The sequence below is a fragment of the Trachinotus anak genome, unplaced genomic scaffold (assembly GCF_046630095.1).
Source record: "Trachinotus anak isolate AG129_WGS33_773 ecotype Australia unplaced genomic scaffold, CSIRO_AGI_Tana_v1 ptg000025l, whole genome shotgun sequence".
NCBI classification, from domain to species: domain Eukaryota; kingdom Metazoa; phylum Chordata; class Actinopteri; order Carangiformes; family Carangidae; genus Trachinotus; species Trachinotus anak.
This window is the reverse complement of record NW_027273876.1, coordinates 12,740,563-12,767,061: the sequence shown is the minus strand read 5'-3', so window position 1 is coordinate 12,767,061 and position 26,499 is coordinate 12,740,563. Positions and strand designations below refer to the sequence as shown.

General features: G+C 42.0%; 3 protein-coding genes across 9 annotated transcripts in view; 2 read left to right on the top strand and 1 right to left on the bottom strand.

Moving 5' to 3' along the window:
- The first annotated feature begins 324 nt into the window (after nt 1–324).
- prr35 (proline rich 35) lies at nt 325–6,187 on the top strand. The gene is made up of 4 exons (XM_071462744.1): nt 325–460; nt 1,148–1,193; nt 3,141–4,672; nt 4,864–6,187. The coding sequence occupies exons 3-4, from the start codon at nt 3,312–3,314 to the stop codon at nt 5,681–5,683; spliced, it is 2,181 nt and encodes a 726-aa protein (XP_071318845.1). The 5' UTR covers nt 325–460; nt 1,148–1,193; nt 3,141–3,311; the 3' UTR covers nt 5,684–6,187.
- A 951-nt stretch (nt 6,188–7,138) lies between these two features.
- Nucleotides 7,139–13,592, top strand: LOC139608398 (toll-like receptor 13). The gene is made up of 7 exons (XM_071462091.1): nt 7,139–7,467; nt 8,393–9,242; nt 9,340–9,902; nt 9,978–10,125; nt 10,250–10,620; nt 11,747–11,840; nt 11,948–13,592. Exons 2-7 carry the CDS (start codon nt 8,421–8,423, stop codon nt 12,695–12,697), a joined length of 2,748 nt encoding a protein of 915 aa, XP_071318192.1. The 5' UTR covers nt 7,139–7,467; nt 8,393–8,420; the 3' UTR covers nt 12,698–13,592.
- Nucleotides 13,593–13,911: 319 nt separating this feature from the next.
- Nucleotides 13,912–26,499, bottom strand: part of LOC139608396 (protein outspread) — a 48,129-nt gene continuing 35,541 nt past the window's right edge. For 6 of the 7 annotated variants that reach the window (XM_071462088.1, XM_071462085.1, XM_071462087.1 and 3 more), the window contains 11 exons: nt 24,619–25,399; nt 24,409–24,525; nt 19,799–23,509; nt 18,380–18,527; nt 18,182–18,287; nt 17,611–17,770; nt 17,420–17,527; nt 17,249–17,335; nt 16,991–17,153; nt 16,779–16,864; nt 13,912–15,320 (listed from right to left, as the gene is read on the bottom strand). In XM_071462088.1, the coding sequence (XP_071318189.1) occupies nt 15,249–15,320; nt 16,779–16,864; nt 16,991–17,153; nt 17,249–17,335; nt 17,420–17,527; nt 17,611–17,770; nt 18,182–18,287; nt 18,380–18,527; nt 19,799–23,509; nt 24,409–24,525; nt 24,619–25,399 (5,539 nt within the window). In that variant the 3' untranslated portion in view covers nt 13,912–15,248. Of the gene's footprint in view, nt 15,321–16,443; nt 16,527–16,778; nt 16,865–16,990; nt 17,154–17,248; nt 17,336–17,419; nt 17,528–17,610; nt 17,771–18,181; nt 18,288–18,379; nt 18,528–19,798; nt 23,510–24,408; nt 24,526–24,618; nt 25,400–26,499 lie in introns of all 7 variants that reach the window. The other variant, XR_011685017.1, reaches the window with a different exon arrangement.

The window sequence follows — 26,499 nt, the reverse complement described above, 5'->3', positions numbered from 1 at the left end:
ACCAGCAAGGAAATGCAAGATTAAAGAAGCTGGACTCCAGTCAGTCCCTGCACCTGGATGCTGATATCAAAGAGGGCATTTAACTAATTAAACAACTTAATTGTTTCAGTTTTCGATGCAAACGTTTGGTTGGAGTAAAACATTCACGGAGCTGCCTCCTGATGAAATGTCATCTCTGCCCTCCGTTATAACGAGAAGCCATCACCAACCAAACCTTTGCCAGTATTGTGTAAGTTGTTATATTGCATCCTGGCTGCAAGGTAGAGACCACATTTGACAATCCAGGGGGGGGGGGGAGGGAGTGGAGGGGGGAGCTGCTGTATTGTAGTGCCTCCGGGCAGTGCTCCCAGTCAATATATATCTCCACACTCGCTCCTGCGCTCCCATTTGAGCGGGACGCGCTGCCCTCTCAGTGCCGCTGCAGAGGAGTGACAGCCAGCCTCACCGGGACGCTCTCTAGGTACGGATGAATGCATTTCCTCTCTACTTTTATTTACCTAATGGCATCCGAGCAGGTTAGTTTGTTAAGATTAAGTGATATTTTTTTTAAAAAAAAGAAGAACTTAAGAAGAGGCCCGCTACGTGGTGCTTTTGCTTGCACTTAGAAAATGTTTTTTTGTTTTAACTGCGCAGCTTTTATTTTGTAGTTTTTGAAAGATAAAGGCATAAAGTTGAAATGTGAGTTTATTTATTTATTTATTTTTAATTTTGTTTTGCTTTTTCTGAGATTAAATCTGGTTATAAAGTTATATGAAATATAATGCAGAGGACTTTATTAATTTATTTTAAACACTTTTGAATTCAAAATTTAAACTGAATAGTCACAAAACATTTGCATTATAAAACGTAGTTTTGATGCCTATTACATTTATTAACAAAACCTTGTATGAATTCATCAGCAGCAGCAGCATCTGGTGTTTTGCTGCAAAATTTAAATACCAGTAAATAACTTTTCTATTTACATATGCAATAAATTTGAGGTTTGTGATTCTAGAAAATCAGTTTTTCCAAAAATTGTTTGATTGCAATAGTCTATCAAATAAAAGCCTATTTACACCGAAAATGAAACATGAAAAGGCAGAAAGCAAGAAACTATGATGAATGTTTCTGAAATTGTAATTCTTAAATTATCTTTCTTCTTTTGCAGGATCTTTTTTCAGAGGGAGACAGGCAACATCTAATTCTGATCTTAGGTAAAGTATTTAATTTAATTTGAAGTATGTATTTATAATTTTATTTAGGCCTACAGCCCTTGTGTGCATTTACTTAGTGTACAAATAGTCTGTGCCATAGGCTGCCAGTGGTGCAGTTGCTGTTGCATGTAACTTGTCACAGCTTTTACTGTGGTGAACCTCCTTAATTGCAACAATAGATGTTCAAGCGGTGATGCTTGTTTGATCATCAGCCCTAAAAGCTTAAAACAAGACCGCAGGGTTTGGATATGGGGCAGCGGGGGGGCCAAAGTGCACAGTCAGTGGAGAGTTGGGCGGATAGCAGTGGCCAGAAGAGGGAAAATCTACTGTAAAAATGATTTTTATTGATTGGCTCGTAGCAGCAGCTGTTAGGCTCCATTATGAGCTCAAAGCCCAGGTCAGAGCCCCGGGGCGGACAAGTGAGCCAATCAAATGGTCAGCCACCACCGGGCCAAGTCTGAGGGTCCAGTTGGGAGAGCGGTTGGCAACAGCCTGCCATCCTATGTTAAGCTCACTGTGTTTTTCATCATCACCCTTTGTGCTGTGGGTTTTATTGATGAGGTTGTCCTCTGTCTCTCAGTATAACAGGCCATCCATCACCTGTGTTTGCTTCACTGGCCTTTATCTTTTTTTTTTTTTTTGTGAAGAGCAGTCTGTGTAAGACAGAAAAAGATTAGTTAGTGAAGTTTGTTTTTGCCTCAACTTGGAACCTGAGCATCACACAGACTTTTATCTTTGAATGACCTGGGGAAAAAGACAAAATAAAAGCCTCAAAGCAGAGTGTTTTAAATTGAGGAGCACACGCTTCCTCACATCGTCTTTCTCTGCAGGGCTCTCCCACCGGCTTGGCTTGAAGTCTAAAAAGATCACAAAGTTTCTGTAATTTAACAGATGAAAAAAAAATTGTGCGGTATTTAAATTTATTTTGAAGTATTAGAAGAGAAGAATACTAATTAAAGTACGGGAGAAAACATTTCTAGTACAGAAGGAGTTATAAGTAAATGGAAATGTGCAAATAGAAGATCACTTTAAAATGCTAAATGGAGGTGGAAGAAAGACAAAACAAAATAAAAACAAATTAACATATTAATAAAAAATCCCATTATAGAGGTTTTTATCCTCTCTTATAATATTCAAGTTCTGAAATAATCCTCACAATCACAATAAATAGAAATTTTTTAATTCTTTTTGTATACAATATATCTCATTCAGCACTCAAAGCCTCATAATCCATGTTATTACTGTTCACTGAGTAACAAAGTATGACCCAACTCCAAATGCAGAGGTAGTAAGACGAGACAGGAGAGCAGTTGAACTTAAGCACCGTGTCCTGACCCAGATCCCAGTCCTGGCACTAATGACGCCCTATAGGCATGTGCCAGGCTCTCATTAGGAACCAGGCCTCAAACCCCCCAACTCCTCTCCCTTCCATTCCCGACTCAACCCTCAGCCTGGCCGTGCACTGCCTGTAGCTGGCCTTGGAGGGTCCGACCCCCGAACTCAAGCAGGCCTGAGAGTGTTGCGAGGGTCCTCTGCACAGGTGCAGAGTCCCCTGTGACGGCCCCGTTTGCCCCCCAGCCCTGGGCCCTGCTAGCGCCTTGTACTGCACTGGAACTAATGAGTAGTGGCAGGTACAGTGAGAACCGAGCAGTGTGGGCCTCCCTGCAGTTAGGTTAGTGGCAACCCTCAGCTTAGGCAGACAACAAATGTGTTCTCATAATACACATATGTGCATAATGACATATATCAGTCATTGCACACACAACTTTATCTTGGATATTTAGATTTTGCACAGAGCTTCATTTGGGTAAGCTGTCTCCTTTTTCAAAGAACAAATAAGGGAAGAATATGTGATACATGTGGGTGAAGGGTAATGTACATAATCTGTTCTTGCTGGTTGATGTTCCGCAGTTTCATTCATACAATATTGTCTTGTTTGTTTCACAGATTCGTCTTCACTTTCATCAAGAAAATGTTCTTTTTCATCCCCATCCACTTACAAAGCCAAGGAAAAACCTGCACCCAATGAAATGTACACAAAAGATAGAAAATCTAAAAATCTATTTTGAATTATCATAATTTGAATCACAAAACCTTTATAAAAATCAAGGCTCAGTCATGTCCAAGGACGACACCTGCAAAGTGACATCTGCCAGCAAACACAAGGAGCGCAAGCCTAAGAAGCCTCACTATATTCCTCGGCCATGGGGCAAACCCTACAACTACAAATGCTTCCAGTGCCCCTTCACTTGCATGGAGAAGTCTCACCTGTACAACCATATGAAGTACAGCCTGTGTAAGAACTCCCTTTCTCTGCTCATAGAGTCAGACTGGCCCTATAAAAAGGGCAACATCCTGCACCCAGACCAGCTACGACCCTTTCAGCAGGCACACGGTCTCACTGCTCCTGGAAAGGACGAGATAGAGCAGGTGACACGGACTGAGGAGAGACAAAGGCAGCAGAGGAACATGGAGGAGGAAGGAGAGGACAGGGAAAGCCAGGGACCAGAAGAAGAAGAGGAGGGAGGACGAGGCGAGGGAGCAGAGATTGCGGGGCTGACGAGAGAGAGCTCCAGTAACAGCAGCAGCAGAGGAGACGCTGCAGAGTTTTCTGCCAAGAAAGCCAAGCAGCCAGAGTCAGAGCTGCTGATGGCTGACATGCTCTCCCTAGAAGACCAGCTTTTGCGAGCACGCTCAGTAGAAGTAGAGGCCCAGCTGAAACACTATAAGCTATCCAAGACATGTCTAACAGCTCCCGGGCTGCTGTCGGAGCAGTGGCGCCTGTTAGCTTCCAGCCACACTAAGGCCAAATCTGAGGGAGCTCAGCCCAGAGTGAGTAGCTCAATTCCCTGTTACCCTCCCCCGCCAAACCTGGTGGACTATCAGGATCCCACCGGACTAAATCTGTCAGTGCTCGGGGTGGGCTACCCCATCAGCCCCAGCCTCTTCTCCTATATGAACTCAGCTATTCCCACTGCTGCCACGGGTGTCACTGCCCAGACCCACGCACAGCTTGCCCAGCTACCCTTCCTGGCGTCGGCCGCTCAGCTGATGCACCCAGCCTCCGGAACACACGCAGACAGAGCTCTCATCCCTCCTCGTCTCTACTACCCATTCCTGTGTGAGCACACGTTTGGAGCGGCCTCCAGTCAGAGTGACGCCAGCAAAGTGCTCAAGACATCCACAAGCAGTCTAGAAGCGAATCCCCTGTCTGGCTTCCAGCCTAAAGTCAACCTGTGGAAAGTGCCAGCTTTGCGGCCTGGGACCGCGGCTGTCTCCCCTGCTGGCTGGGTGTCACCTCAGAGAGACTCCCCCGACCAGGGCTACAGGCTGGGGGATAAAGTGCAGGCTACAGCCAAGGAAGGCAAAGCAAGCTGGGGGTTAAAGAGGACAGGGGCTCCACTGGGGAACCAGGAGGCACCTGTGGAGAAGAAGCCAGCCATGGGCTTCACTCTGGACCTCTTGAAGAATATGAACAGGTAAATATTTTCTTAAATTTTAAATTTTATCTAATAATTATCACAACAAGTAAAAAGAGTAGTTGGAGGAGTACCATCACCACTTAATAATATCTACAGATTTGACAGGTTAGGAGTATGTCTTTTCTGTCTTTCTCTCAAACCTTAAAGGTTTCCGTTGAGAAAGTTTCTAAAATTACTCCTATCCACAGTTTGCAGGATGCTCAGCTGCAGACCCGGCCCAATGAACTGTGGTACAACGATCCTCTCACCAGTCCCTGCAGTGAAACATCCTCTCTTTTAACTTGTGGGGGACCCAATAACCAAGACTCGACTGCTGCTCGGACAATGGGAGCGGGAGCCTCAGAGTCGGTGGCTGCTCTCCTGAGTGACCTCTCCAAGGCCTTGCAGGAGTACCAAGAGGCTGAGCGCAAAATCTCCCACCTGGAGAAGGAGGACCTTCCTGCCCAGCGCCACCTCTGGGAACACCTGAGCAAAATCCGCAGCGAACTCTCCCACATCCACCAGGCGCTGGAGCGGACAGCTCGCCAGAGCGACGGGCCTCTGGACCTGTCAGTCAAGAGGGACTCGACAGATTTGGCTGGTGACCAGGGCATGAGAGAGGACGGCAGTCTTAAAGGCAACAGTACAGAGACAGAGGAGGAGGAGGAGGAGCTGGAGGAGAAAAAGGAGGAAGAGGAGGATGAGAGTGAGAGGAAGGCGATGAAGGCTTCGTTGGAGAGTCGTAAGCAGTCATTGGACATGTTGATTAAGATGAGCCAGGCATCAGTGGTAAACACAGAGGTTCTGTCTCCTGGTGGTCTCAGCATCAGGCCCAGCCCAGCTGAGGCCCTGTGGCCGAGCAGAACCACTAAGTGTGAGGCAGACTCCAGCGTCCTGCTCTGCCCCGACGGCCGATCAGTGGTGTTCACAGACCTCCCTGCCACCGCCAAGACCTCAAAGAGAACGCCATCCATGCAGCGACTAGAAGCTCAGTGTCCTCCAAGCCCTTTGACGGCTACTGACATCTAAACCTCTGTTCTTCTGACTGTAATATGACTGATTTTTTACCGTCCTCAAATGCAGTTGTCTTTATTGTCGCTGGCATGCCTTTGATTTTCACTGGCTGGAGGAGGACAGTCACGCTTATTCTCAGTTTACCTTCACAAAAACCTCAAACATTTTGCACCTTATGAGAAAAATGAATGATAATTTGAAAGAGAAGGATTTCTAATGTACTAAGAACATTGATTGTTACAATAAGATTCTAATAATGAAATAATAAAATGTAACATCGGCTTTTAATAATTTCCATCAGGATAATTTAAACAATGAAGTCCATTAAAATCATGCTGAGAGACAATCCTTTGAATGGATTTGTAAATATTGTAATTACAAAAAATGTAAGTAAAATGTTTTAAAGGGTAAATGGTTTTATATGGATGATGTCATGTCGGGCTGCATCATTTCACTTGATGAAATTAAATTGTATGATACACACTGTATTTCTTTGATTAAACTGAGTAAAAAACAAAACGTTTCATTATTTTTATGATTTAAGTAGAACAAAAGGAGAGAATATGGTGGGGACAAAAAGAGGTACAGGAAACACAAAAAGATTTGAATTATATTGTGTATATATAAAAGCTTACTGTAACATTGTTTGAATATAAATTCAACACTTTGCTGTTCAGTCCCTTTTGGAGAGGATATGAGGCTAAATGCTATTATAACTATCTTTTAGAGGCTAGAGACAAACAGATCCATGGTGGCAGCTCCACCTCACTCTCCTCTATCTGCCCTGACGTAGTCGGGTGCCAGTGCGAAAGGTGAATTAGCTCCTTGAGCTAAATCACCATCAGTGAGGTTACCTGTGCCTCCGCTCCTGAATCCAGGAGTCCCCCCTGCAAAGGTCAGAGCCCCTGAAGCCAAGCTCCACATTGACTAAACAGAGGACTACCTGTCTACCCCCAGGATGAGCACCCAGCGCTGGGCTGCTCCATGTCCTCTGGCTCCTTCATCACCCTCACACTCAAGACGGAGCAGCAAAGGTCAGCTGCCACGACCAGAGGAGCCACCAGTGCACGTTCAGCCTGAAGAGGGCAAAATGTCTGTCTGATGCTTTTTCTCAATTTATATTATATTTGTCGAATATCTTAATTGAGCTATTACAAAAAACATACTGTAACACACACACACACACACACAAAGTGTCAGGCAGAAACATTCGATTATACCCACTACAGCATTTGTGTATTTAAAAAAAGACAAATAGAAATATTTGGTTCCTAGATTTGTTTACTAAAGTAGAGCTGTAAAAAAAGAAAAACTATTGGCGTTCAATCTATTCATGCAGATCCTACAGTGCTTTATAGAGCAAGGTTTCAGACAGTTTAAAGTTTTTTGTAACAAGTTTAAAATCATTCATTGATTCTTAATGATGAAACTAATATCTTGATGTTTGCAAATTAGGTAAAATGGCCCTGACTGGTTTAAGGTTTTCTGCTCTCTCTGGATAATATTGCTCTGGCGTGTAGCGTCAGTAAAACCATGACCGGCTGAGAGCTCCCTCATGTGGACAAAAGATTTAAAGCCCGATGAGTTTTTTTAATGCACCCTGTCAGCACTGACATGGTGCTGAAAGAAAGGGAAAAAAAAGACATTACACAGTACACTCACAAACTAATAAACTACCTTCAGTGGGGTGACAAGAGTGACTTCCTCAAATAGAGACTGATTTATTTAGAGAACTGCTGCCTTTTCAAAAAGGAAGTGCAGCTGTGCAAATGAAGGCAGCATAAGAGGACCATAAAAAGGTAAGTTTTCATATTTTTGTTTAATTGTCATTATTGGAACATGCTTAATGATCCTGTCAAAACTATTCAAATTTAGACAAATTAAATGATCATTTATATTATCATGAATATAAAATGTTGCAGAGTCAGCATGTAACACTGTAGTGTAAGTGAGTAAGTGAGTAAGAGGGTAATTGGAAAAAGTAAAAGCAGAATTATTTTTTTCCTTATTTTTTAAATGCAAAAACTGCAAAAGCTGTGACATTAATTGAATATTATACATGTCATATCACATATCATTTTCCCATGCAATAAGGAAGGACAGAGAGGTAAATGATTTTTATTGGATGAAAAACTATCATTAAAGAAAAAACTCCCGTTGAAAATGTCAAGAAAAAAAGAAGACTGCAGTCTGTACATGTTGCAGCTTTCATTAAATCAAAGGGGGAATTAAGTTGTACAGCAGGGAAAACCGTCTGTGGTCAGTGTTTTCATCTTAACAAGGCATCAAATGACAATGTGAAAATTATTGTTTTGGTTCACTGTCACTGCTCTCATAGTTTTGTCTTTGAATACAACAGGCAGCTTTTTTCAGTGAAGCTCTAAAAACCCAGTTTATACTACCTGCTCAGCACCAAACCACAGACAGACACAGTTAACAACTAGCTGTCGAACATAGCGGGACATTTAGCTGCTGAAGAGCCAAATATTCCCCTCGGAAGTTGGTGGAGATCAAAACAAGAGCTAAAAGTGAGTGGATATTGGACTTACATTCATATGTTGGCCAAAAACATGACCATGGGTAGGTCTGTGTTGTGTTTGTGAAAGAACAATTGCATGTTTAAGTGCATTTTCAGCTCAGCTTCCTTGTGAGATTCTCTAATTTACCCACTGGTTTTTCTATCAGAACCTGTTTTCGTATGTCTTTGGTCTGACCTCTGTGCAGTCTGTGCCAAAGTTGGTGTCAAGTGAAGATGCTGCAAACCGTCCTGTTCCTGCTTCTGCTCAACACCTCGGCTTGCTGGGGTTTTGGCTTTCAAGGCTGCTCACAGAACTACCCTGCGACCAACATCATGTGGTGCTTCAATCGCAACATTGCCAACCTGTCTGATGTTATTAGAATGATGCCTGATAACATAACAACAATCAACCTGTGCAAGAACAAGATCAGAGTCATCCCATCTGGATCATTCAGTCAGGTGCTCGGACTCAAAAACTTGGACCTGAGCCAGAACCAGCTGGTCTCTCTAAAAGGAGGAGAATTCAGAGGCCTGGATGTCCTGGATTGTCTCAACCTTACCAGCAATAACATCTCCAGCATCCACTCAAATGCCTTTGAGGGACTCACCAGGCTTCGAACTCTTCTTCTGCCCTACAACATTCTTGCAACAATTTCTCCAGGTATCTTTAATTATCTTCCAGCAATTCAAAAAGTCGATCTGTCTCTCAACAATCTCAAATCTTTCAGCTGTCTAGAGTCTGGGGGCTCCTCGACTCTTAGGAGTCTGGATCTTTTTGCAAACAACATCCAGAGGGTAAATGTGAGCTGTTTCACTGCCCTTGAGTACATCAGGCTGTCCAATAACTCAAAGCTGGAGCTGCAGGCGGATGTTTTTGCCTCCAACCCCAGGCTGACGAGCCTGCTTCTTCAGAGAGTTAAAGTACAAGCGTTAGTGGGACTTTCTATGGATGCAAAGAGGAATCTCTCTATGGTGGCATTTTCTCTGTTTTTGGAGAAATCTCCTCTGACTGTCTGTGCAGTGCTAAAAGGAATGGACAAGCTTGAGAGAGTAGAGGTATGTGTTCTTGTAATGCAGTATCTCTTTGCTCATGCAAAATCTATTGTTTTTTATGTGCTTTAATGAAATATAATGTCAATTTAACTTGATACAGGTTGACCTGAAAGGATCCAGGTTACCCCAACATAACTCCAGCCTGCTGGACTGTCCCACACCATCGGTGGTCATTATTATGGATGCAAACTTTGGCAATGTTGCCCATTTGTCACTGGGTAAAGGCAATACAAGCAGGCTTTATCTCATTAACTGTGGGTTGAAGGAGATATCTCACACTACATTTCACGGTTTCCAAGAACTGAAAACACTGCAGCTAAATCAAAATAAGGTCGTCATTCAGCAGGATGCATTCAAAGGCCTGCCCAAACTCACCTTTTTGAGTTTAGACAGGGGCAAAATACGTGACATTGATCCAACCTGGTTTGCGCCTCTGGAGAAGCTGACTCGTCTCTCCTTCATGAAGAATGAAGTCCTTGAGTTGACACCAAACGTATTCAGTGCTCTCACCAAACTTGAGCAGCTCTACTTGCAGTTCAACCTGTTAAAATACATCACAAAGAGGCCTTTCAGTAAGCTGAAGAGGCTAACCAAGCTCAACCTCAGTTTGAACATTATTGATTTCATTGAAGAGGGTTCCTTCCAAGATCTGACAAGTCTCAGGTATTCATGATTCTCTGCTTGTGTATTCATCTTTCCTGTTTGTCCATTTATTTAACAAATCCTTTAATCCATTAGATACCTGGACTTAAGTGGGAACCGCATTAAGAGGCTGACACCATCTATTCTGTCTGGACTTATAAATTTGAGGCAATTTGTTCTGTACAACAACCGCCTCCATTTTAGATCTTACGAATCTCCTTTCATCAACCTTACTTCTCTAGAGGTAAATGCATTTCTTTGAGGCAGTTATATGCTCTTCCTGATCAGTAGAGGAAGAGGAAAGCACTCTGTGAATGAATCTGTCTTTCTGTTTCTGTATTTGTCTATCTTCCATGTCCATTTTGGAGTACCTGGAGATGAATTACCAGGGGCCTGGTGGTCAGGGCATTGGGAACATTGGGCCGCGTTTCTTCCAAGGTCAACATCAGCTTAATTCAATTGCCATAGGGCACAGCATCAAGCTCAACTTCCATGAGGAGGCTTTTGTTCCTCTGGTGAATTTGAAGATCCTGTACATAGCTGGAGTGGATATGAAAATGACCAACCTGAGCGCAGTGTTCTCCCCTCTGAAAAGGCTGCGGAAGCTGACTCTTTACAGGGTGGACCTAGATGCCCTGCCTGCTAACCTGCTGCCTCCAGATAATACACTGGAAGTCCTCAAAGTCCACTCAAACCACCTGCACACCGTGGACAAAAGGATGCTGGATGCTCTGCCAAGGTAGAGGAGATATCTTCACAACCAGCTCTTAAAAGAAAAGTTCAACGTTTTGGGAAATATGCTTAATCACTTTCTTGTTGAGCGATGAGATGAGACCACATCTGTAGGTTAAATCTGAAGCTACAACCACCTGGCTTCATATTTACCCTACAGAGATGGGAGTGGTATCAATCAAACTCAAAACCTGTTGTTTTACATCTTTCGTGACAGTGCATCACTGCCTGTAGGTTTAATAAACATTACCCATTACTTCACTTCCTTAGCGAGCCTGGTCCAGACACAATCATGGATCTCACAAAGTGGTCAGATATATATTCACGTTCAACTGCCAAAAAGAGGATCTCAAATATGATTTATTTTTGACATGTCTGAGGTAAAAAATTTCAGCTGAATAAGGTGAATTAAAATTCTGTATTTTCATTGGTAGAACACATATTCTTGTCTCACTGTGCAGTGAGTTTCCAGTTTTTCAACACAAGTTTTTCAGGGCTTTCTGAAGACCTCAGTGATCACCCTGTCAGAATGCGAACCGCTGAGTGCAGAGGTGATTTTGAAAAAAATTGGTGAAATTGTCCTAGACATAATCACAGAGAATGTGGAAATAACTTTTTAGTGAAGCCACATCAGAAAAACAGTAACAATTTCTTTAATCTTTAGATGAAGAACTGGGTCTAACTCTAAATGGTTGTGCCTGTTTCATGAAGTAAAAACTATTCAGCAAAGGCTAGACTTAATTTCCTTCCCTATACTAAGAAAAAAAGGTGACAATGACGCTATTTCCCTGTGTTGTTTCGACATCTACACTGGGTTCGGGAGTACAATATAAATAAATATATCTACCACCACAGCTAAATACACTGGCTAAAAAAAACAGCCTGTCAAATGTTGTACTGCAGTCATTATATAGTAGGTGATAAAGGGTTAGTCGAACATGCTGTACTACCACGTTTTGATTTCATGTCCTCCACTATATGACACTGTCTAACATCTACATCACAGAACTAGACAGACCTGGAAATTAAGCACTGCTTTTGTATCAACTTTACCTGTACTAGTACACAGATATTTTGCATGAATTTGAATTTAATCAAACTGTCAGCCTTGGTGTATGTTTGCGTGTTTCCAGATTGCGTATGTTGGACATTACAGGAAACCCACTCACCTGTACCTGTGATAATGCCTGGTTCAAGAGCTGGGCTATCCATAATCCTCATACACAGGTACAGAAATTACTGTATGTTATAAACCAAGTCAAAGTCAGGGCTTGTAACTTTCTTTGACAGTTCAGATGATACAGTTTTGTTTTTTCCTGTTAAATTCCCACCAGGTGTCCTACCTGTACAACCTCCAGTGTGACAACGACAGGAAATCTCCCTTCCTGTGGCAGTTTGATGATAAGGCCTGCTCCTATGAGGAGGTTTCCTTAGCTCTGTTCATCATCTGCTCTGTGATGGATGTGTTGCTTGTATGTTTTTGCCTGGCCTGGCACATACAGGGCCCTGCCATCCGCATCCTGCTGCTCATGCTCAAGGCAAAACTACGTCGACGTAGAGGGGCAGCAGGGCCCAGATTCCAGTACGATGCTTTCATTTCCTACAGCTCTAGGGACGAGGCCTGGGTGATAGGACAGTTGTTGCCCAACCTAGAGACGCCAGGCAATGGTGCACAGAGACTCAGGCTGTGCCTCCACCACAGAGACTTCCGCCCAGGCGCCGCTGTCCTGGAGAACATCGAGGCAGCCATCTACAGCTCTCGCCACACCATCTGTGTGGTGACACGTCACTTCCTGTGCAGTGAGTGGTGCTCTGTGGAGTTTCAGCTGGCCAGTCTGAGGCTTCTGTGTGATGGCAGTGATGTCCTGCTGCTGGTCTTCCTGGAGGAGATACCTCAGCACTGTCTGTCTCCCTACACGCGCCTACGCAAGATTGTCCGCAAGAAGACCTACCTGCTGTGGCCTGAGAAACCAGAAGAGCAGGCCGCTTTCTGGGTCAGACTGAGAGACGCTTTGAAACACAATGAGGAGGAGGAGGGGGGAGGAAGAGGAGGAGCAGATGAGTTGGCTCGGTTGATTGGCTAGAACAAATGCAAACTATTTTACCACACCTGTAGTTATCTTGTAGTTATCTTTTCATGACCTTGTAACAGTGCACTTCAAATGTTCAGTTTCTACAGTAAAGTAAAAAGAAATCACTTGAGAACAGCCAACTACAATCAAGGTAGCAGTAACTTGTAGTAGTGGAATTACTCAGTATAATGACATCGAGATGACACGAAAAATAACTAGTAGCAGATGTAATAAAACAGATGTATTGGAAAATTGTTGTATTAGACTGAGCTATGAATGTGTTTCTGTCTTCGAACTTAAGTCAAATCTGTACAAATTCAAGCTGATTTACTTTTGTCACTGTATATATTAGAAAACCTGTCTTATATATCTACAGTAACATGAGCCTGTAATGACAATAATATGCCTCAAGTAGTGAATAGTAAGTTTATATGAATGGATTTACAGTCTTTGATCATAAACCAGTGTGAAAGGCTTGTCTTTGTCTACTGGTAAACTCTGTTGTCTACTCCAGATATTTTCTCCTCTATTGGTTGTAGTGATGACTTACTATAGAATAATATTCACATCAATGCTTGTTTTGTTTCGGAGGAGCCTGTGCAGTGTTTGCTGTTACAATGATTTGTGGACAAAAGCACAATGGGGGAAGAAGTACTCAAATTCTTTACTCAACTGTCCTATATTTTACATTTATCTGATGTTTTAAGTTTTGATATTCACAGAAAGATATATTTTTGGTTTTCAGTTTTAGCTAATTTATATACAGTGCAGTTATTTAGCCCAATGGTTCCCTAACTAAAGCTCAGGCCCCTACAAAGAGTCACGAGATAAATCTGAGAGGTAGTGATGAAGAAAGACCAAAGTTCTGCTGCACTGAGCTGTTGTCATTTGTTGGGCTTCTCTCTGAAATTTGCTTTTGTCTTTTTAGTTTGAGAAGTTATTAGTAGCTATGGTTGTCAGATAAATGCAGTGGAGTAAAAAGTGCAATATTTCTTTCCAACATGTTGTACACAAGAATTAAAAAGTAGTATGAAATTGAAATAATCAAGTAAATATAACTCAACTTTGTACTGAAGTACAACACTTGACTAAATGTGCTTAGTTACTTTCTAAAAGCAGTAATGCTAATGCTAATGCTAATACTGGTCTCCATCACTACATTTCAACACTGCAAGGGACCACAGTTAGCTCCAACATGGATGTTTGTGAAAAATACAACTGCAAGATTTCCAAACACTTCATTTATTTGACGTTATACATTCAAATGAAAATAAAAAATATTCATATATATATTTCATATAGAGCTAGTGAGCAAGGTACAAGTTTAAAACAAAACACAGAAGTCTTCCGTGTGGCATATATATGTACAAGGCGTGGTTTGAATACTATACAGTGTGTATCCATAGCTGCACAGGTTTCATGGATGTTTATATTCTTCACTCAGTTGAGGCACGACTAGATTTCAGTGAGAGGTCAGGGATTGGGCCAAGTGCTTCAAGACTGCCGCTTACAGTAAAACATTTCCATCTCAACACCTAAACAGTAGGACTTGCAAAGCAAAGCTTATTAGTGTTAAGAGTTCCACACTAAAGCATAAAGTAGGAAAATGAGGCAACATGATCATTCTGCAAATCAAATTATACTGTACAGTCATGCAAAGTCCTAAATAGTTTCAGTTTTTATGAGATGATATTCTCACACCAAAGTCAAAACTGAGCAAACACAAGTTCAGGTTTTAAGAAACTTAACAAAAAATCCAGTATCACTAACAAGTCACGGCTGTTCACTAAGTTTGACAGAAGTCAGGATGTTTGGTTGCACTGCAATAATTGACTTGAAGTCACTACACCAATTTGAGACAAAAAAAAGCTTCCTCAAGTAGTCAAGTGATAAGTGCAATCCCACCTCCCCCTTCCCCCCCTTCACACACAGACACTCCATTTTTATAAAACTCTCATACACAAGCAAGTTAAGCATCACATTGTTTTCTACTATCAATCAAACCATAGTTATAGTACAGCAGATGCCCCAACAATCAACAGCAAACCATACTCTTACATATATCCAGTAGTTATGTACAATGGAACTGGTGCAACATTAAACACATTAAAAATTATTAGATATAGAAACTGTAACAATAATAAAATACAGCAGATACTTAATTCATATTGGGAAATATATATTATTCATACTGTGTATTGCTGTCTGTTTTGGCATTTCAGAGGATCAAGAAAAATGGTGTCATGTATCCCTCTCACAGCTTATTTGACACATCTCCAACTTGGACAGATTATATATCTATGTGTTTTTAAAGAAATCTAACACAGGATTGATTCTGTAAAACTTTATACTATGGAGAAAAAAAAAAAAAAATAAAAAAAAATCAGACAAATATATGACAACTTATCAGAGGCATGGAAGCAGCAGGTCCATGTTAAGAATCGACCTTTATAGATTTTTTTCCATTTCCTATAAGAGTCTTCAGCTCATGCTGGCATGACTTTAGCAACGGGACCAAAAACCAAGGCCAGGAGAGAGAAAAGAAACTTCAGATTGTTGGTATTCAAATCTTTCTGGAATCTTTTCCCTCAAAAAGCTTCATGCGCTCCTGCACAGTGAGTCCCTCTTTCAGGCTCTGTTAAAGAGAAGAAAAATAAAGTAAATTATTTTAACAGATGATAAGGGCACAGGTGGGCGGAGAAGAGTATTAAGAAACGAACACAGACACACACAGGTGCCACCAAACAACTGTCCATCCCAGAGGTTTTTCTGCTCGGGATGACACTTTAACTCAGGTCAAAATATAAAGACACACAGAGAAAAGTGGTTATGCTAGAATATGGTCATGCCACATAAAAAAGAACCCAGGGGTGTGCACAACACTTAAACAAATTCAAAGACTCAGACAAAAAACAACTATTACAGAAAAGGTTTTTACATTAACAGAGCAAAACAATGTTGGAACATATGAGATGAAATCCCTCTATATGACAATATGAGATAGTTCATTAGTCCACTGACGAAGACGACTGATTTTCACATTTCAGTACTTCTACCTGTCAGATTACTTTACATTTGTGCCAACACTCAAGTGACTTTGTTAAATATTAAATATGACTAACCTGAAACACAAGTGGATTATTAAAGAAACTGTTTGACATTTTAAGAAATTTACCTAATTGCTGTCTCACCAAGACTTAGTGTTAGAGAAGATCTATAACACTCTTGTTTGTTTGATTGCTAAATAAGAAGCTACAGCCAGAAGCAAGTTAGCTTAGCTAAGAATAAAGACTGCAAACTAGGACGAATGTATGGATTAAACAAACAAGGTATATCAGGATAATTGGTGAGCTTTAGAGGGGCCTGTGGGCAGGTTTTGTTCTTAACCTAGCCTGGCAACAGCTATTTCCTCCCTTTCCAGTCTTTAAGCCAAGATAAGCTAATCTAATTGGCTGCCAGATATAGCTTCATATTTAATGAATGTATGTGAAAGTGTTATTGATGTTCTCATCTAACTCTTGGCAAAAATGTGCAGTATATTTCCCAAAATGCCGAGCCGCTCCTCTAAGCATAGTGTATGGGAGGGATGTAACCAGAGAGGTTTTTTGCATGACACACTAAGAACTGTTAATGCTCACACCTGTAATATTCACCTGAGGGGAGGTGCAGGTTGGGGCAAAAGGGAAGGGGTGGGGGGATAGGGGAGACCATGCAAGGGTGGTAAGGGCATGCTTTGCTCTACATCATGCTATACCTACAGCACATCTTGGGGCGGGGGTTGGGGGGAAATCACCCCACAATGGGAGTGTCAGCTATCCCATGAGACCTGTTCAGTGACAGACTGATGGACAGAACAGACAGATGACAAACTTATGGGACAAGAGACTTTCAGTGACAACGTCCTGACCAGCCAACTCTACATTTCTACAGTCGGTGGTGGCTGAGTTGCAACAATTAACATTGATAAGGTCTGAACAACACAACCCTGAAACACCACTTCACACAGCAAACTGGAATGGTAGCTTTAGAGTGAATGGGTTTGGATCTGAGATCAAAGAAAAAGGGAAACAACTTTATTAAATTTGACACTCACCTTTGACCTTATGCCTCTCAATTGCTTGGAGGTTGTTGATTGTTCTTTTTTAATGAAATCTGGATTACTTTTTGATTTCATGATGTCTGGAAAAAACAATGAAGGCCTTATCATTATTACCAAGTAGCACGACAGTATTACAAGTGTGATTTCCAAACCTTTGAACTGACACAAAACCAAACTAACAGCTACACTGAACTTGTTCTACTTACCGTATCCAGAGGTGACTGTTCCATCGACAGTCCTCTCGCCTAAAGCTTCTGTGGCGATGAGCAGTTTCTCCTTCAGTTTGCTGATGTCACAGTCAGCCTTTGCTTTCACAATGCTGAGCTCTGTATATATATCCTTATATTTGTCTGTGGCATATTTCTTATCCTGGGGTAATGAAAGTCAATGACACAGCCTTTTGTTAAAAGTCCTAAAGTAATACAGCTACATACCTTCACAATATTACCATTTGTTTTGCTTACCCTTAAAGCAGACTGCAATTCATCTTTTAAAGAGTGGATTTCCTGTTTAAGGTACTGGATCTCTGACTCTTTAATTCTCAGTAACACCTACAAGATAGACAGACACTTATAAGTTTAAAGAGTTAATCATCAGTATATGTGTGTCTGTATGTGTTGTGTGTTTACACATACCTCCAGTTCATACACATCTTTGCCCTGGGTGAGTGGTGACAATGCCGTTTCTCCGCTGAAACAGGAGCGCATCCGAGTGATCTCTGCACTGAGTCTGTTATTCAATTCCTGCTGGACAGAATAAAGTTGTGCTGTATTTCTGTGGACCGAAATGTATTTCTATGTATATGTGCATGTATGCGCATTCAAACCTGGTTGTGAGCATTTAGCTCCTGGTTCTCTCTCTGACACTGCCTGAGGGCCTGCCTCTCGGCCTCCAGGGCCTGGGCCAGGTGAGCGTTCTCCAGACATTTCTGAGAATACTGCTCTGACAACACCTCCAGTTCTCTCTGGATGGACTGCAGCTCCTCCCTAGACAGTCAGATCATCAGAAGATCAACTGGAGCTCTCTCCTGATGTTCATCAAATGTGTTTGAGTATTTCTCACAGAAAAGAGAGTGGATACTTTGATCATGTTAAAGTGATTTTTCCAAACACCATTTTAAATGTTACTCCAGTTAACCTTTCAAAAGATTTAAGTTTTTACAGTGGTCCTTACTGTAACACAGAGTCAACAGGATATGGATTCTTTGAGCATCCACCAACGCGATAATTATGATGTGACAAACATTCTCTCAATCTCACAGGTAATAGTTAAAACCTTAACGGTGTTTCAAGATTTTTGACTTTCAGGCTTTGCCTCTGCATGCCACAATCTTTTATATTTCTTTAGATAAAAAAAGATTTGAAGTGTTTTGATATTTGATGATCAAAAACACATACTCATATTGTAAGCGAAGCTCATCAATGTCAGAGTTCAGTCCACTCAGTTGGGAGCGCTGGGTCTTCTCCAGTTCCTCCTTGTGCGCATTTTTCATAGCTTCAATAGCTACATTAAAGACAGATCACACACATCTTATAGTACGACAGTCTTATTTGAAGTATAGAAATTACAGGTGGTAATAAAATTTATTTCTTTACCAGCAATTGTTGCGGCAGTCTCCTCAGCCAAAAGTCTCTCTCGCTCTTCCATAAGTTTGGAAATCTCCCTCTGATGCTGCCTCTGGAGGTCTTCTATCACCTTCTGGTGTGTTTCTTCCATTGCAGCAAAGCCACGTTCACATGTGGCCTGCAGAAAGAAAGGGTCAAACCTCTGTCATCATGTAAATAATTTTGTACATGATTTACCGTTCATATTTTAATTTGTGACTATAGATTCAGTGGAATATTTAACACTAGTTCACTACATGGTGTGTCGTGCAAAGTCAGTGACAGAAACCATGCAAGCTGTTTTTTGATCTAAAGCCCAGCTATGTTAGTAAAGGAGCGAGTTAAAGCAGTGAAATTCTATTCGAGCAATGCTGCATTTCTGTTATTAATAGACCGTAGTTCCTTCTATTACTGAATGTGGGAAATGGTGTCCACTGATGCCCAAATGAAACAATGTTGGAAGAAAGTGAGACATTTTAGACTTTTCATTGTCAGAATGTACTCAAGTGGTAACAACCTGCAACTGATTGCTTTGCTTTATTATGTAAAACTATTAGGGATGTCCAAAGCTGATTAACAGGACTAAACCTTCCTGCCACAACAGATCCACACTGACACTCACTTCTCCACTGAGAATATAGAAACACTACTGAGACATGACACAAAATATCATACAAAACCCTCAAACTGTGACACAGGCTATATGTTCTTAATTTAGAGCTTTACTTTTAAATTGATTTGGTAATCTTAATCTAGGTTTACAATGGATTAAGTCCACACTTTGCAACTATTATGCAGAAATGAATAAATGAATATAAAATAGTAAGGCTCTTGCAAAACCTTGCTAGCAACTCTGTGATACTATAAGCTTTCTGGCAAAAGTTAATGTCACCATGCTAGCAGAACAATAATAACAATACGGACATGCTGATGTTTAGAACATATAATGTTTACCATGATCACAATCACCATCTCAGGATTAATCATTTGGGAGCCATGAAAGTACCAACTTTTATGTCAATCCATGAAAGATTTGCAGAATTTTTTCAGTCTGAAGCAAAGTGGTGGATTGACTGACCAACAATGCCATTCCTGGAACGCATTGCTGACATGGCTAAAAGGCTAAAGGACTCATATTGCAGGAAAAACAACGAAAAAAGTGGTTCAGGACATCCCTAAAAGCTTCACTCACAATCATGTTACAATTTGTAAGCACACTGATCTAGGTTTTGGTTTTTAAAATTTCAAGTATTGACAAATTACACCATTTCCCGCTTCCAAATCATCAGTGAATATTAGTAGATTGACGAACAAAAGCAAAAAGTTAGTTATTTCACTATTTATCTACTACTCTCTTACTTATAAAGAAAATGAATTCACTAAGGTAATATTGATTGAAAGAGCAAAAACCTTAAGACTTTCAAAGTCTCTCTGGTATTTCTCTCTCAGGCTGGCCACATCTCCTTCGAGGTGCTTGTTCTCCAGTTCATCCCGCATGGTGTTCATCTGAGTCTCCAGCTCCTGGATCCGGTCCTTCAGAACCACCATGGAGTCCATCTCGGACGTATTTTGTGCTTCCTCCCCCTTCCCCTGCTCCTCCTCTTCCATTGGCACTATGGCCTCATCACAGGGTGGCGAGTGCGAAACCTCAAGACCTTTTTGGTCATGCAGTTGCTCTTTCATACATTGAATGTTTTCCTCATACTCAGAATGTAACTTTTCAATCTCATCGTTGTGGATGTGCTGGAGCTCACAGATCCTCTGTTCAAACTGCTCCTCTAGCTTCCTCACATGACTCTCGTTCCGCTCCTTCATGGTGTCCATGTCCACCAACAGGACCTCTAACTTTCGTTGGCTGTCGGCTATCGTCTCCATGAGGGCCAGCTCTGTTGAAGCACGGCCTTGCTCTGCTTGGCTTAGCTCTTTCTTGTGCCTCTCATTCAGCTCTTTAGTGTCCTTCTGGTAATGCTCTTCCAGGAGGGCCAGTTGCTCCTGCTGCTGGGAGAGCTGGTTTACACGTTTGCTGATCTCACTCTTCAGTGTTTGGTTCTCAATCTGGAGAGTGGCCACCGTCTGTGTGAAGCTCAGGCGCTCCTCCTGTAAGGACGCTTCGTATTTCTCTTGGATTGCACTGACGTTGCGGGCATGCTGCTGGACAAGAGCATCCATGTTCTGACCTGTCTGTCTACACAAGCCCAGGTCTTGTTCATGCATGGCCTGTAACCTGCATGCCACATAAGCCACTTGAGCCTGGATAAGGGCTTCACGCATACAAACAGAGGTACTTGTGAAATTATGTGAAGTCTGGTGCCCAAAAAGAGTATGGATCATTTTAGCCAGTCCAGGATGGTTTCCACCACTTTCTATCTCTTGAGCATACTTATGGAGGATTGCTGCTTGTCTCTGGAGCTCATTAGCCAGGTTGTCATGTGCATTCTGCAGTGTTTCAATGGAGTCAACACCGCAAGAAGGCATTTCTTCAGCCAAGTGTCTGTCTACAATTTCCTCAGCCAAGTCTCTAGCTGATTCCATTTCAATCTGCTCCATGTAGGGTGCAAGTTCAGGGGGTCGAATGTCAGCTAACTTTTGTTTACTAAACCCAAAGTTATTTTTGACTTCTTTTATTACGTTTTTCAAATCAGGTCTTTTAGAAGCTTCAATAATTGCTTTCAGAGCCATTTCCCTTTGCTGTAGGTTATCATGAGCTTCAGTCAACTCCCTTTTCAGTATTTTGAATTTCTCCTCATAGCAAAGTTTAAGGTTTTGAATAGAGTAAGCTAGTTCTGCTTTAATGAAGGTGTTAAAGATTGTAGCATCAACATCCACATCAGCTGACATACTGCCCTCTTTGCATTTAGCAACATCTGTCTCAGCTTTCTCCAATTCTTTCCAGAATGCGCTCTCTAACATCAACTTTCTGGTCAAGACATCAGCATAAACTATAGCCAAGCAATCTTTGTCACTCCTTTTAATGTTCTCTATGTCTTCCCATATCTCTGCAAGAGCTTGTATGAGGTCAGACCTTGAAGTCTGTATTAACAAAGCCATCTTGTTCAAAACTACTGACTCATAAGTCAAGGTTTTGGCAAAGAGGTGCAAAGCTTCTTTTTCTAGTGTCTCTGGAGTTTGATTTTGATGAACCACTGGTGTTTGGTCTTCCAGCGTCTTTTGTCCTTGTCGGATGTACAGTGATGCATTGAACAAATCACTCTCTATCTCTGACAATGAATGCAGCTGTGAACCAGTGGTATCGTGAGAGCCACTGAGAATAGCCTTGACTTTTTCTCGACTATTTTCCACGCACAGCAGAGCCTTGGCATAATGCTTACTGGCAGCACTACTCTGTATCCCACTTCCACAACTAAACTCTTTCTCTGGGTAATTTTCTGCCAAATTTAGATCAATCTTGGATATGTCGTCTGCTTGGGTGGATCGCTGCTCTTCTAGATTCTGTGTGAGGTTTCTTAGCTTATCTTCAGTGGCAAGCAGTTTAGTCTCCAGGGCATGTATGATGGAGATAAACTTCTCTGGATCACTAGTATGTGGGAATGTGATATCTGAGGAGATATTTCCTTCAGTTAAACGGATGTCTTCATCTTGGTCAACCTTTTGTCCTGTGTCCACCAGGCTCTCTAAGCTGATGTATTTTTGGCACTGAATACTGGAAAAACGTATCCTTGATCTCTTAGCTTGAGACTCCATATCATCTAGGGAGTTCTCTGTCTTTGTTGTACTGTCAAAGGAAAGTGAAAGCTCTGTGTTTGGTGATAAGGAGGCTGATGTTTTAACCCTTGCCTTCTTGCTCTGTTCTGGGATTTGCTGTCTTTCCATGCGGAGGTCAGCATAGCCCAGCCGTAGGGCATTGAGATGCTGCTCTAGTTCTGCAATGCGGTCCTCTGCAACCACAAGCTTGGCTTGCAGATCCTTTTCAGCACTACAGGGTTCAACCTTATCTAAGAGGCTTTGACTCATTTGACAGAGAAGCTCCTCCTTAGCTTGCAACTTCTGTTCTGTTTCCTCCAAGCTGTTGCCAAGTGCCGTCATTTTAACGAGTGCCTCTTTTAGGTCCTCTTCTTTGCGTTCCACCAGCCTCTCATACATCTCCTTAGTCTGCCGGATCTCTTCCTCTTTTTCTCTAAGGAACTGGCTCATTTTCTGAAACTCTTGGGTAGCCCTTTCATATGAGTGTTCCAGGGTGTAGTAATCAGCCTCTTCAGATTCCAGACGATTGCGGAGCTTATTCACCTCTCGGTCTGCTTCTGCAATCTGGTTAAGAAGCTCCTGACATCGGCAAGTGAGATGGCCTTTCTCTTCTTCTAGCCTACGCACACTCTCCCTCAATGACTCAACCATGTCAATCTTCTGGGCCAGCTCCTCTTGCAACTTCAACATTTCCTCCCTGAATTCTTTTCCTCCTGAGGTCTGCCTCCCCCTTAACAGAGCCTCTACCTGCTGCTCAGCCTCCAACAGTTTGTCCTCCATCTCTTTCTGCGCCATTTCAGCTTCAGCTAATTTTCGGCACAGATTCTGTCTTTCCCTCTCATGACTTTCTTGCATGCTATGCTGCTCCTTCCTCAGGCGCTCCTCCTTTAGTGCTTGACCCTCTTCAGTCGCACTTAGTCGAGCAGTCACCTCCTGCAGCCTCTCCTGCAACCTCTGTACTTCTCTCATGTGGTCTCGTTGCAGGGCCTGCTGGCGCTCCAGATGCCTAAGGGCCTGGTTCCTCTCTAAGAGACTGGCCTCTACTTCACGGAGTCTATCTTCACTGTCCTTTAGCTGGGCTCGTAGGGTGGCCTCACTTCGCCCATATTCCACTTCTTGTTCCTTTGAACGCTCCTGCTCTAACTTGAGCTCATTGCGCATTCGAGCCACAGCCTGTTCACTAGCTAAGATTTCAGCCATTGCAGAGGCCAGTTTACCCTGAAGAGCCTGAATATCAGCCTCATGGCGGTCTACAGCATCCTGGGCTTCAGTATAGCTTCGCTTTAGTGTCCGAATTTGCTGCTGAGCAAGGTCCTGCTTGCGCTTTTGGGACTCCAATTCGCCCTGCAAATCTTGATTAAGCTTGTGCAAGCGTTGCCACGGCACTCTGTGCGGTGAAGAGGAAGGGGGTGTAGCACTCTTGAAAAAGATTGATGAGACAGTTTCATTAATGACATCACCTAACTTCCGCCACATATACGGAGAGCCACATCTCAGGGGTTACCAGGAAAACAAGTTCTCCCCTTTTCTTTATAAGTATCTCTTTTGATCAGTGTTTTTTCACAAGCTTCCACTGTGCTTTTTCAGAGGTGACTTGGAAATTAAATGAATGCCCCCAACAAACAAACAAACAAACAAACAAATAAAACCGTTCAATGGTTGACTAACATCGTGATTTAAGAATAAAATTCTGTCCTGTGACTTTTAGAAGGTAAATGTGATAAAACAACAAAAAAGAAATGGTTCTGTGATAATGTCACAGAATACCTAATCTGTGGACAATGTAAAAAAAGCAATTAGTTAATGTAAGCAATTCTGAAACACCAAAAAGCATGCAGATATCAAGCTTGGAAACAACACGCAGACAAAGCACATGTGAACAAAGAGAAAAAGCACAGCGCAAGGCCCATTGGTCAAGTTTCTTACCTTATGCATATCAGATCAAATCAAATTTTTTCCCAGGAGATGTGAAACTCCATAAAAACAGTTAGTGAAAACTCATGCCAAGAACACCACAACCATGCGTAATAGTTTCAGAGAATAAGCACCCACACCTGTTAGTAGGATTTTATAAGTTACAGTTGCCACACATAAATCTATCATAAGCCATGAATACAATCTAGCAAGTACTGTGGTACAGCTGATGCCATTTAATGCACCACATGTTTGACCAGTACGTGTACCTTGAAGTTTTGCAAAATTCTACACGTTTTAATGCTCAAAATGTCTTTGTCAACATTTGTGTTGCAATGCCATTTGTACATTTGGTGTCAATTTAAAACGTACTAATCCTGTGTGCTGGATGGTGAGTGTAGTACCTGCAGTACATAGCCCTCTCTGGCACTCTGTTCTCTCCCTAGTGCATCTTCCAGCTGCTCTTTTAAAAGGTTGTTCTGCTTCTGTAGTCGGTCTAGCTCCTTCTGCTTCTGTCCCAACTGAACAAAGAAAGAAAGAAAAAAAAGAATAAATGGCACAAGATTCTCTGAAACCATACATATAATGTATAGGACCACATTCAGTAAACACACCTCTTTGTCTAGCAGCGCAGCAAGCTCATCTGCAGGCAATCTGTCAGAGTTACTGGAGTTTCCTAAAGCTGTGGTGATGGGCACTTGCTTCTCTTCTCTCAGCGGTGTTGTCTCCACTTGATGCCATCGCTGCTCAATCTCTTCATGGACACCTGAGGTTCTGTTGTCCTTCTTATCTTCACTAGCAGGATGCATGGCTGTTGGGTGGTCTACTTCCATCTTTCCTTGCTCTGGGCTTTCAGGCATCGATGGCTGTACCGGTGGCATAGAGTTTAGCGTGGAAGTCATGGTAACAGTAACAGTATTTGGCATGTGGGCTGCACTGGTTGTGCTGTGTGGAGGGACACCCCTCCTGACATTCTCCTTTTCTGCTTCTTCTGTCATAGAAGGTGGGTGAGCGCCTGATAACGAGGAGGTTTGGAGGGAGGAGGTAGAGACGGGAGAGGACGCTAATGAGGAAGGTGAAGAGGAGGGAGAGCAAAATGAGGAGGTTGTGGAGAACGATGAGCTGAGGTCAATGGTGTCTGCTCGCTCCTTCACAGGCTTTTCTGTCTGTTCCATTTTGAACTCAGACCAATCAAAAGTCTTAGAGCGGCCCTCTGGTCTACGCTCACGAACTCGGCTTTTACGGGACTCCGAGGGCGGGACAGAGGCATTGTTGCCAGCTGGCTGTCTGTGAACATCAGACTTGGTGACCTCAGGGATGGGGCTTGGCTCAGAGGTGGCCTGTGGACACGGCTCCAACATCACTTGGGATTTTATCTTCTCATCAGGGAGGGATCTGAATGAACAGAAACACAGCAAATAAAAAAAGATATATAAGCAGGCTTAAACATGGCTTGACAATGTTTATAGTTTTATCAACTATTACATAAAGCTTTGCTGGACAAAACAACAATGCAGACAGTTCTAGTAGCGCAGCACTGATCAATAGTGCTCTGACAGGGTTTCTGCAGGGTTCACCAAGTTAAATTTAAGGCTTTTAAAGACACTGTTCACACAACAGAATGCAATTTCATGCCAGTTTCACAATCAAACCAAATGTGAAAGTATGATGGAAAACCAGTAAGGATGATAAAGGCCTAGTATTTCCATGTTGTATATAAAAATTATTTCTAATGATATAAGTGAATGAGTTTTACCTGGATCTATATAGGCAGCATAACATGGATGGATGAATTAACCAATGGAAAATTATTAATTAGTTTCAGTCTGCTAAAGTTGACATTTGCCCACGATGATACGATTCGCATCCTCCCTACTGTAAATAGCAGCAGTGGCATTGTTTGCTGCAGGTCTCATGGTGCTGAATGAAAAAAAGGATTGTACAGCCTCTTGCACACACAGATCTCTGCTGCACCAATCCCACTTTCAGTTTACAAATGTGTAATGTCTCCCAACAGCCCTGAGACAAAAATAATTCATTCATTATTGCCTATGGAAAGTGAGAGAAAATATTCAAGACTTTTGTACATAAAATGTATACCTTCTCCACCCTTAAATACCTAATATATATATATATATATATATATATATATATATATATATATATATATATATATATATATATATATATATATATATATATATGTATAGTCTTTTTTTTTTTAAACAACTTTTCAAGACCTGCAGATACCCTGATTTACAAACAACAACAAAAAAATGCATCAGAGTTAAAGTATTAACATCAAAACATTAATAAAGCACACTTTGCACTTGGCTGAAAGCAGCTTTGGTGTTAACAGTCATGATCCGAGGTAAACCTGATGGCGGACACCAGCCTTTAGCTCCTATGTCATAATCATGTATATAATATATAATGGCTTAATGTGAAGAATGTGTTTGCAGTGCACTACACACTCACTCTAAACGTTGAGGGGC

Bases quoted from the DNA above. Each gene is read 5' to 3' on its own strand.
- prr35 (XM_071462744.1), top strand. From the start codon at position 3,312: ATGTCCAAGGACGACACCTGCAAAGTGACATCTGCCAGCAAACACAAG. The intron at 4,673-4,863 runs GTAAATATTTTC...TCCTATCCACAG, and splicing joins CTCTTGAAGAATATGAACAG to TTTGCAGGATGCTCAGCTGC.
- LOC139608398 (XM_071462091.1), top strand. From the start codon at position 8,421: ATGCTGCAAACCGTCCTGTTCCTGCTTCTGCTCAACACCTCGGCTTGC. The intron at 9,903-9,977 runs GTATTCATGATT...TTAATCCATTAG, and splicing joins CAAGATCTGACAAGTCTCAG to ATACCTGGACTTAAGTGGGA. The intron at 11,841-11,947 runs GTACAGAAATTA...AATTCCCACCAG, and splicing joins TCCATAATCCTCATACACAG to GTGTCCTACCTGTACAACCT.